General features: G+C 38.8%; 1 protein-coding gene across 1 annotated transcript in view; it reads left to right on the top strand.

The window, feature by feature from the left end:
- Positions 1 to 12,500, top strand: part of LOC125030024 — a 74,935-nt gene that overhangs the window by 55,733 nt on the left and 6,702 nt on the right. Inside the window, exon 4 of the mRNA XM_047620255.1 lies at positions 11,378 to 11,516. Coding sequence (XP_047476211.1) covers positions 11,378 to 11,516 — 139 coding nt within the window. The remainder of the gene's footprint in view (positions 1 to 11,377; positions 11,517 to 12,500) is intronic.

Below are 12,500 nucleotides of genomic sequence, written 5' to 3'. Positions count from 1 at the left end.
ACGCAAGATAGTCTTTCTTGCTGTCTGTTTGTTTGTCTGTCTCTGTATCTCTCTCTGCCTCTGTCTCTATGTGTCTGTCTCTGTCTATGTGTCTGTCTCTGTCTCTGTCTCTGTCACTGTCTCTCTCTCTCTCTCTCTCTCTCTCTCTCTCTCTCTCTCTCTCTCTCTCTCTCTCTCTCTCTCTCTCTCTCTCTCTCTCTCTCTCTTTCTCTCTCTTTCTCTCTCTCATTTTCACCCACACACACACATATATATAGCTCTCTCTCTCATATTCTCTCTCTTTCTCACTTTCTCTCTCTCTTTCTCTCTTTCTCTCTCTCTTCTCTCTCTTCTCTCTCTTTCTCTCTTTCTCTCTTCTCTGGTTACACACGCACACACACACACACACACACACACACACACACACACACACACACACACACACACACACACACACACACACACACACACACACACACACACACACACACACACACACACACATACTCACACACACACATACTCACACACACACACACTCACACACACACACATACACGCACATATATATGTGTGTGTGTGTATATGTATGTATATATATACAAAAATCATAATGTAAGTCACTGTCAACAATGCGTAACAAGACCGGATGGTGCACTTCACACCTCCGTCCAAGCAGCTGCCTTTCTCCTTGGGCAGAACCCAGGGGCTGCCTGGCTTTCTCTTTTCGTACAGGAAGGGAACCGCCCCATAAAAGGGCACGTGCCCAAGGCGAAGGACGGGGAGACACAGCAGACAGGCCAAGCCACACAGGGTCCAGCTCCACCACCTCGTCCTCCACTCGGGGACACGGGGATCATGTGGGGGTCTCATATCTATCTTCAGAAATAAACCAGCAAGCTAATACCCCTTTCACTGACCGCCCCAAAACCATCTCTCTTACGTTACAGTCACCCTTTCTCTTGGCCTTCCAAGAACTGCGCGTTACCTTTTTGACACCTAACTCTCTTTTATTCTTCTCCCTTAAAGCGTCCCAATCCGGATGGAGACCATTCAAGTTCCCTGACTAGGAATGACCTTCTATTCATATCCTGGCAAACATACAAAAATAGAAAGAAAGCGAAGAATAAATAGAGAAAGTCTAACGTCGAGCACCCGAGCGTGCACACACACACACACACACACACACACACACACACACACACACACACACACACACACACACACACACACACACACACACACACACACACACACACACACACACACACACACACACACACACACACACACACACTACCAGCCTATGCGCATTACTTGGCTTGTAATTTGTAAGTACGCAGTTACGAGGGTGCAAACAGATCCACACACAGCATAACTGTTATATATAGATGTAAACAACAACGTTAATTTACGTCGGTATATTCAAACCACTTTGGTAATCGTATGAAATTCATTACTAATGATCGGCTAGTAATCAAGCCGCCAATGTGTAACCATCATTCTGAAGCACAGCTGGGAACACTAATGAACCCCGTGCGTGAGAAGGAGGCTCTCATTACGCGACAGGTCCACAGGGACAGCAGACAAGGACGCATGGGAGTCGATTGCTCTTAACGCCGCCAGCTGAAGAGGAGTTTTGATCATTTAAAACGGAAGTAAGTCACTAACCTAACTGAGCTTATTAGCATAATGATAATTTGTTATAATGTTTATGATGAATACATCCCATGTATGAGGAATATTTCTAAGCTCTTATATATGAGGAATATTTCTAAGCTCTTTGTAGGTTAATAGCGCAGATTAGGAGCAAGTGTCAGAATTCACTCAAGCTTAATTATGTTTTCACATATATCAAACTAATAGATTTAAATACTCTAGTTTTACCTTAAACAGTATTAGCTAATGTCTTGAAAAGAAGTGTATGTGTTGTGTCTGTTATTTAATAAATCTGCTTCTGTAATCATTAAAATAATTCTTGAGTAAAAGTTTTATAAAATAAACCGTAAAATAAAATAGAATCATCGTATAAAAGATTCTAGAATGTAAAAGAATTCATAAAATGTTCAGTCTAAAATGTTCATATTAGTGTTAGGATAAAAAAATTAAAGAAAAAAAAAGAACAATAATACATAAAGATTAAAAGTTTTCCCTTTTAAAATTAATCCATTTTGTTTTCTATTTGCTTTTTCCCGGCTAAAGAGGTTAAAATTTCAAATTTGATACATAAAAGCAATTTTGAAAAAACAACATAAACACAAAAGCAACGAAGCCGCGCAAATGAGACGTTCCAATACTTCTTCCCGTTTTCTGTTGTCGCTCGAATACGTCTTCCCGTTTTCTATTGTTGCTCCAGTACGTCTTCCCGTTTTCTGTTTCCTCACCGTGACGGGTATCCTCACCCCAGGGGAATAAAAACGGGCTTTGGGCGACCTAGGAGGCATACGAAGATTCAACCTCCTCCGTGGAGCGAGGGTAGACGCCGTCCTTCATCTCTTAAGGGGGGAGACGGAAGGTTAAGAACAGCAGATCTGAAATATGCGAGGAGCGAGGCATAAATATCAGTATGCATGAGTTTTGTCAATTGGTAAACTCTCTGAAGGTAGTCCAGGTCTAATACATATTTTCCACTTTGGAATAACCGAGGATTAAATATTAAACTAGAAACAGATATTCTGACCCTTGCTCCTAACTCTAGAATAAATATGGACATAGTTGTGGTAATCTTACATAGTAAATCAATTGCCTTTGACAATTCAGTTCCCGTATGACATTTTTATCATATTCAAATAAGAGCAACACACTGGCTTTGTTTATTTTGCAGAGTTAAGCAAGAACAAAGTCGGTATCACAGGAATCTATCAAAACTGGTGGTGGCCCTCTTCCAAATCCTCCAAGTGTGAGTGAGGATATGTAGCTTGCATCTTCTTTGAGGCAAGATGAGCTGGTAATGGTATATGGTATTGTGAAAACTCACTTTCGAATCAATCAAAAACATTACGCAGGATAAGTAACAAAATGAGCAATGGTAGTGCTCAAAAGGCCTTTGTATTTATATTTTGTTTCCTTTTCAGACACTGTGATTTACACTTCCCACTCAAATGATCAACAACTGCTACCTAAATTTCTATGTTGAGCCTGCAACCAGGATAGTGCTCTGCAATGTAGCTGCTCCTTCCTCATATGCTACCGTTAGTGACCAAACATCACAAGAAAGCCACACATCTCCTCTTACATCCCTCACTTCACTTCATACCACACCTTCTCCAACCCCAGCCCCCAGTTCCGGAAGACGTGCATCACGATCTGGGAAGAGGAAGTTTACCGAGGAGTTTGAGGCACACAGAACGAAGACAAACATCATGCTACAAGGTTGCGGCTGAATAGAATGCATGAGGCACACATGAAAGAACATTATGAACGAATGGAAAGTGAGGAGTTGAAAAAGAAACTTGAAGAGCTCAGAATCAAAGAACAAGAACTTAAGGTGCAAGAGAAGGAAATAAATCTAGAAGATCAAAGAAGAAAGGTTGAGGAGCAATGGAAGAGAATGAGGGTGCTTGCTGTAATAGAAGAAACTGCGCATCTTTCTTTGCAGTGAATGTCAAGTAGTTTTGATAGATTAGAAAGCTTGTTAGACAAAACTACTTGTGCTTATGAAGCCTTGGGTAATTCATATGATATAGGTATAGAATATATTTCTTTAAAGTATATTTTAGATATACCGATATGTTATAGTTTCTTAGATTTCATTCATTGTCTTTGTATATCATTCCTCTGTATTATGCAGTATATATATTTTTTACATACAGATTTGTTTATACTTATTTATTTATTCATTTTGATGCGTCTAAGTTTCCACATTAAACCTGAAAATTATTTATTTCATTTTATTTTTCCTTATGATAACATTACTGCAGTTCTTAAAGTGACATAAAGACCAAAATATCAAGGATATATAAAGACATGCTTCCACTGAGGAAATATTTCATTTTTATTTCACACGATAATCCCTTTCCCGCAAGGATCGTGCGGGTTAGAAGTGTCTTTCTACAATGCTTCCTCTTTGAACTTGTCCTCTAAAACTATCTTCTGCAAGAATTTCAGGTTACGTTATGTCGACATCGCATGTTCATTCCCATGTTAAAGTGGGAACCCATTGATCATCGCGATGTTATGCAATACTGCACAAGCAATGATTATGTTTTATGTATTAGCCAAGCTTGTTCTAATCTTAGTTGTCAGAACACCAAACCTTTTCCGTAGACCAAATGTTCTTTCAGTGGTGTTTCTAATTTTTAGACGGGATGCATTATACTTACTTTTTCAGAACTGGGAGTCAGGAATGACGTGAGTAAATATGACTTGCAAGTATACTATCACCCAGGAGAAATCCTCGATGAACCCCGGTTTCCAATCTATCACAAAGTCGGGATGCTGTAAAAATCCGTGAGTCGTGTGCACTGCCTTGCCAGCCAACAACCAGATTTGTGAATTTCAGGGAGGAATCGCAGACATCCATCACATTTATGGACATCTACCCTTTTTCTACAACGGTATAACTGGGTTTTGTCCTCCTGGAATCTGAATGGGTGTAAGGCATCCATCTATGCATCTAATTACACCAGGTATTCTCGCGAAGCTAAAGAATTGGTTCATCGTATGTTGCTCGTGCTCAGGTGCTGGGGATGTGTTGGTGCAAGATCTGCGATGGCTTTGGCTACAATCCGCAGGTAGTTGCACACACTTGTTGCGCCCCATCTGTGCAATCAGCAACTGAAAGTTGAAAACTGAATGTTGCCATAAGCGCACAGCGACGAGAAACTGAAGGGTTGGGGTGTTGGAAGCCAAGGAAAAAGAAAAAAGAATATCTAAACAAAATCAAATTTTATACCTCCCTTTCCCTCACTTTTTCTCTTCGTTTATCTATGTCTCTCTCTCCCTCTCTCTCTCTCTATATATACATAACAGTGAATGTGTGTGTGTGTGTGTGTGTGTGTGTGTTTGTGTGATTGTTTGTTTGTGTGCATGCGAGCGTGTGTGTTCGTCTGTGTGCGTACGTGCGTGCGTTTGTTCGTGCGTGCGTGCGTGCGTGCATGCGTGCGTGCGTGTGTGTGTGTGTGTGTGTGTGTGTGTGTGCATGTGCATGCATGTGTGCATGTGTATATAGGTGTGCTCATGTGAAAGGTAATCATAAGAGCAAAACATTTTCACATTTCCATTCACATATATCACTATTAACTAATACCTCTCTTCTGCTCCTAGAACTTGGCAAACGTTGACAAAATCTCCCCAACAACAGGTCTCTGGCAACATCTTTGCTGATTCGGTAGTGTTGAGTGAATTCCTCTTCACGATAACAATCAAAGGATCCAGTCGTTTCTTGAATATCCCTTTCCTTCTGGCTGCATCCAGTTCTTCCACTCTTGTAATTCCTCCAGGTCATGCATATATTATTACATTTACTCCTACTAACTGAAATGTAGTGAAAGGTTTGTGTAAAATATGTTGATAACATTTATTGCAGTGCAGTGCATTGGTATGCACTTTATAATGCATCATATAGTAAGCATATGTAAATAATAACAAATCAAATAATTGATCAAATAATTGTTAAGTAGATGAAATTTATGTTTGTGCACCGTGTTATAGAGACTACTTAAACAGATAAAATATACATAATAGATTTCATGAAAATAAGTATTAGTGCCATAGAAAAACACAATTAATAGTATATGGAAAGTGACAATCTCCAAAGAATTTCTATTAAACTATATGGCTGGGTCTTTATACTGGGGTGGCTGACCGATGATCCTTCCCCAGGGGAGCAGTTATTTAGGTAATCATTATTGGTGGTTCTCAGCCCAATTGGTTAAATTGGGTAAATCAATACGGTAGTGGGCGAGTCTATCGTAGATCTGATAGTGGGCTGAGAACCACCAATAATGATTACCTAAATAACTACTCCCGTGGGTGTGTGTGTCCGTATTATATATGCACACGCACGTACACACACACACACACACACACACACACACACACACACACACACACACACACACACACACACACACACACACATATGTATATAAACATACATTTATATATGTATATATACATATATACAGATATATACATATAAATATAAATACATAAATCAAAATATATACATATATATACTTATATATAACAGAAACACACAAACACACACACATATATATGCATATATAAATATATATACATATATATGTATGTATATATATTTGCATATATATGCACATATGTATGTATACAGGGAAATTCTTTCCGGAATGACTGCATCATCTAAATTAAATTTATCTATCTTTGACAATTATTTTCGAAAACGACATTATAAGAAAATCTTGAAAACAAATTCTAGTAATTCTTTAAAAAAAATATTGTATTATCTAAAGCAAATCGATAGAGGAAAATATACATTGGCTGATATATTTCAAACATATAGAGAAATATATCTCAGAAACAGGTGTTGATATGTGTGTGTGTGTAAGAATTAAAGTAAGAAATACAAGTACAAGAACGGTATTCGGCATGCATCTAATAACTCTTTTTTATTCATTGTTTACATGCGTATGGTCTTAAATTAAATTAGCTTTGCTCCATGCAAAAAAAATCATAATAATAATAATAATAATAATAATAATAATAAATAAATAATAACAAAAGTCTATATATAATCTCTGGAAATATTGGTTCTCGCACAATCATAAGACTGTCAGCTGGTCGTATGTCTGCTGCTGATATTCTGTAATTGGCTATTAACTAGAACATTATCTTTAAAGAGAAACTTACATTTATTGTATCATGACATTTACATTTAGGTAAATAAGCATTAGTTTCGAATAGGAATTGTTAATGCTATTTAAGTCCATTTTGACGTGTGATATCGTAATTATATTTAAATGTGCTAATTACCCTTCGTCAAGCTAACACAGACGTTCCAATAATGTAGGCAAAATGTGTACTCTCAGAGCAAGAGCTAAGTGACTAGGGATACGGCAATGCAAAGGCGATGGAGCCATTCTGACTGTGCATATGGCCGTTAGCTTCACTGTCCTCAAGTCTATCTGCTTCACCTGAGACTAATATGAAACACTAAGCAGCATTACTGATGATGAGATTTTAGAAAGAGATGGCATTGAAGATATCGAGCTGCCATGTTAAAATGAGGTGTAGCGAAGGACCAAAACACAGGGAAATAGCCCGTGGTTCCAGGTCGTTGAGGTTCCCTTCAAACTGGTGAAGTGTCGATTGGTCGTTCACGGTGGGGAGAAAGCTTATTCAAGGCTCCAAACTACGAGGCGATTAAACTGATGAAATTGTAATACTGTATATTATGCTAATTGCCTTTGTACTTTTTAGGAATCTAATTATTAACAACAAAGTTTCCTCCACCAGTATAGATAAAAATAAGGCAAATTTCTAGAACATATTTACTCTAGTTTTAAGTAGATTGTCGCTGAGTAGAGATGTAGATAATACTTGTTATCATCACTGGAATAAAGAGTGCACGTCACGTCTGCTATTAAGCAATTGTATCAATCTTGATCTTAATCATCTGCATGCATGGTAGTTGGTTTTAATGAGCTTATTCTTATTCATGATGAAATAATTAACAATGATAGGGTTCTAGATTATAAGGATTAATATTTGGTATATCAAATGATAATTGTGAATTATCAAAAGGTTCTAGAACATATACATCCTTTACTGGGAGGATAATTTTCAAGGTCATTTGGCTAAAGATATCATTTTACACTGCATGTGATGTAGACATTATAAGAAAATAGCAACAAAACTTCTGACTGTTGAAAACAGAATCAAACATAAAAGGGTAACTGGCACAACAGTGGTGGCAGCTTTTAGCTGCCACCACTAGCTAGCCTGGCACGAAAAAAGGAGCAGCTATGCATAAGCCTCCCCTACCATCTCACAGACCAGTGATTCTTAACCTGGGGGGCGCACCTGCTATCCCCCTTCATATGGGACAACGCCAGCGGGGTTGGCAGAGGTGGCGTCCACCCAGAGTGACTTGCTAAGGCTAAACCTCAGGTGGGCTGTCTGGAGTTGAGGTGATGAGACTTTCCAGCAGCACGACTAGTGTGGGTGTTTATACCTACTACTGGTCAGGCCAGAACGATGGTCTTCAACCATAGCCATCTCCAGCCATCTCCAACCCTTGGCAGTGGAAATCACTGTGAGAGTGAAGCATGCTTTGGCTCCATGTCTCTAATTGCTGTACAGGCTCCTACCAATATTTCCTAACTGGCAAATTGGCATACAGTTGGCCCAAGCGAGACATTCGCATTGTTCTGAGATTTCAGTGCAGTCCCCATGGCTTTGGAGCTGAATCCAGCAGTAAGAATACCCTCCTTCTCTGGGACTTTGCTAGGTCCTAGAGATTGAGGATTTCTGGCTCCTAGTATCAGCACTCCAGTCTGCATCGTTTGACATGGTATACTGTGGCCAAGAAGGTCAACCCATCTTCATAAGCACTCACTGGAGGATCTTCCAAAACTGCAAGGTTAACCGGAGTGGTTGTGGCAAATATTAGGGTCCACTTCAAAACCCCCCATCCCTCCATTGTCCACCCTAGGGTTCACTACAGCTGTCTCATACCGATTTGTCATATTTGAAAACCTGTAGGAGTTCTTCAAGCACAAAAACCTTGTTGCAGCTTATGAGTCGATTGGTAAACGCACAAGATAAGGCAGAACTTCATCTCGCAGGAGGAAATTGATTTGTCTCATGTCTGGAAGCCTGGCATCATGCCCCCTTACGTGCTGAGTGGTGTGCTCATCCCTCTCTGGAAGGGGAAAGGAGATTGGTGGGACTGCAGCAACTACCTTAACAACTCACTGATTAGCATATTAAGCAACTTTCTTGCCCACATCCTTCTGAGACGAGATGCAGAGACTGGAGCAATTTGAATTTACTCCTGGCAAGTCTACAATAGATCATATCCTGGTGTTTCAAAACATTGTGGAATGCTGTCGTATGTTTAGTTGAGGATTGTTTGCAGCCTACATTAACCTCTAAAAGGTGTTCGACTTGTTTAATCGCGAATTCCTCTGGGAGATCCTGATAGTTGAGGGAATTCTAACAAGGATTATTGAATTAATAGCAAGCGTGTATACTGGTAGTGAAATTGTTGTAGTGGGGTCTGTTGAGCTTTCCTGTTAATTCTGGAGTGAGGCAAGGCTGTGTTCTCACACCATCACTTTACAACACTTGCTAATGGGTAGAGTTACTATCCAAAGTCAGTGTGGAGCAACACAAAGTAATATCAAGGTTACTGATCTTGACTCTGCTGACAGTGACGCATCCTTTCTGAGTCCCTGGAATCTCTTGTGGCGGCTCTTGATGCATTCAGCAGGATTATGGGAGCCTGTTCGGATAACCTGTTCAATCGATACATGCTTTCGGCGAGAATATTTGTCAACAAGAGTATTTATAGATGCTGGTACGCGTACAGAAAGACCAAACTATTTGCCTTCAAGGCCTTGATACTGCCAGTTTTGCTTCATGTAAGCGAAACCTGGACGCTATCTTGTGGCTTGGAGTAGTGTCTTGATGCCTTTTGCAACAGCTCCTTCCACCTGATCATGGTGTGCAGGTAGCAGGACCATGTGTCCAACCGACGACTGGCGTGAAACTGGCATAGGACCTGTTACCTGCACAAACCAGGACCGCCAACTAAGGGTTTATGGGCACCTAGCTCGTTTCCCGTGGATGACCCTGCCCATCATGCTGTTTCTTCCCAAGACAACTCTCTCTCTCTCTCTTTCACTCTCTCTCTCTCTCTCTCTATATATATATATATATATATATATATATATATATATATATGCATTCATCTAAATATACGCACACACACACACACACTACACACACACACACACACACACACACACACACACACACACACACACACACACACACACACACACACACACATACACACACACACACACAAACACACACACACACGTGTATGTATGTATGCATAAACACAGACAGACATATGTGTGTGTGCGTGTGTCTTCTGCATCCATTCTTCTGGCCTTCCTTTTCAAGAAGCCACAACCCAGCATCATTTATAAAGGAAAATACGAAATTAGATCTGGATGTAACGCCTTGCACTTTTGTTAACGCCAGCCACTCGGATTAGTTTCCCCCAGATTCCTCCTCAAATTACGGCTTTCTATTCTTAAGAATATCAAGATATCTTTCCAAAGTATAATGTGTATAATTATCCTTTTGGAAGTTCGTTGGGAAAATACGTTCGTTCATATGATATTTCCATACTGCACTTTATATATGATATACAATAAATGTATAACACACACACACACACACACACACACACACACACACACACACACACACACACACACACACACACACACACACACACATACACACACACATATACATCAAAGTTAAGTAGTTGAATGAATATATAGAAGGGTCGACTGAGGAAGTTTGTTGGATATGTGGATGGATGATGTGGGTTGTTAAGGAAATTACCAGTAAACTTTAATCGAGATTTCATGTATCACATTTCATAGTGTCTTCAGAAGATAAGTGAAGGTGATATAAAATCTTATAACTATTCTGCATACACTATTGTGTAACAGTTTTGTCAATCATATTCTTTCCTCTTGTTATGAAAAATAATATCACGATCACTTTTCTTCTGAAGACGTCAAACTCGGACGCACACAGACACTCCAACACATACATTATTAATATAAGATCTGTGGAGTGTGTGTTTGATAAAATCTACAGTCAGGAAGAGAGAGGAAGGGGCAGCCTCCCTCCCTGGTACCCATTACAGTATACTGATTTTTTTTTTTTTTTTTTTTTTTTTACACTATATCTAATTTTCATAAAGATCCAAAAATCTGTAGTTTTTTTGTTTTTTTATACTAATTTAGGAAAATCACCATCGCCTTATTAGATGTCGTCACTTCTGATAAGGAAAGACTAATTTCCTATTGACTTAATTTTTGACAAGTCGAGTGGCACTTGTTGTTAGGCCTAAGTCTGGCAGACTGTGTGGTACGTGTTGCTAGGCCTAAATCCCTTTCGCTCTGTTACTTTCCGTCTTTTTCTCTCTCTCTCTCTCTCTCTCTCTCTCTCTCTCTCTCTCTCTCTCTCTCTCTCTCTCTCTCTCTCTCTGTTTGTTTGTCTGACTGTGTGTCTGTCTCTCCCTCTCTCTATCTCTCTATCTATCTATCTATCTCTATCTGCTTGTCCTTCTTTCAGCCCCCCCCCCCTCACAATATACCCCCCCAAAAAGAAAAAAAATATATATATATCATTGAAATTTCCCCTCCTTTTCCCCCCCTCACAGAATATCTCTCCCACGGGCCTTGCATGGAGGAGGTGGGAGAAGACTGGGAGAAGTGCAACCATCACTTTAAACACCTAGTCAACCAGCAGCATTTGAACCTCAACATAACCCAGGAGGAGAGAGATCACAACATCTGCTGGTGAGTTGCAGTGGATGTGCGGGTGGATTGGCCGAGTGGATTGAGGAGATTTAGGGGATTAAGTGGACTAAATGGATTGATGGGTTAATGGATAAAGTGGACTGGATGGATTCGTTGATGTATGGATGGATTCGTTGAGTGGATACACAGATATGTGAATGTGTGAAGATGTGGATGGATAGGCTGAGTGAGTTTAGTGGATTAGGAGCTGTGTGGATGGATGGCAGGATAGTTGGATATGAGGGAAGGCTTAGTTTGGCAGATTGAGTAGATAAATGGGTATATATTGATGTATAAATTGAGTGGGTTGGATGCATAATTGGATATGTGGTTGGAGGAGCTGAATAAATGACAATGTGGATGGATCGGTGGAGTGAGTATGTTGGATATGTGGATGGATAGGTTGTGTGGGCTGTGGGGCTAAGAGGATATGTGGATGAATGGATTGTGGGTATGTGGATCAATAGATAGGCGGAGGAAATCAAATAATAGACAGTCAAGATTAGGATAATAATAATAATGATAATGATAATAATGATAGTAATAATAATACAATAATGATAATAGTACTAATGCTGATAATAATAACAATCGTAACAACAATAATAATGATGATGATAAAAATGATAATAATAATAACGATAATTATCATAATAATGATCATAATGGTAATGATAATAATAAGAAGAAGAAGAATAGCAACAATGATAACAATAATAATGATGATAATAGCAACAACAACAATAATAATAATGATAATAATAATAATAATAATAATAATAATAATAATAATAATGATAATAATAATAAACACAATAATAGTAAAATATTAGTAATCAATGATAATAATGATAATAATAATAATTATAATAATAATGATGATAATGATAATAATGATAATAATAATCATACTAATAATAATAATTTTAATAATAATAATAACAATGATAATAATAATAATAGCAATACTGATACTACTACTAA

The sequence above is a fragment of the Penaeus chinensis genome, chromosome 10, assembly GCF_019202785.1.
Source record: "Penaeus chinensis breed Huanghai No. 1 chromosome 10, ASM1920278v2, whole genome shotgun sequence".
NCBI lineage: Eukaryota > Metazoa > Arthropoda > Malacostraca > Decapoda > Penaeidae > Penaeus > Penaeus chinensis.
The sequence above is the reverse complement of the archived record's forward strand: the minus strand, read 5'-3'. Positions and strand labels throughout refer to the sequence as shown.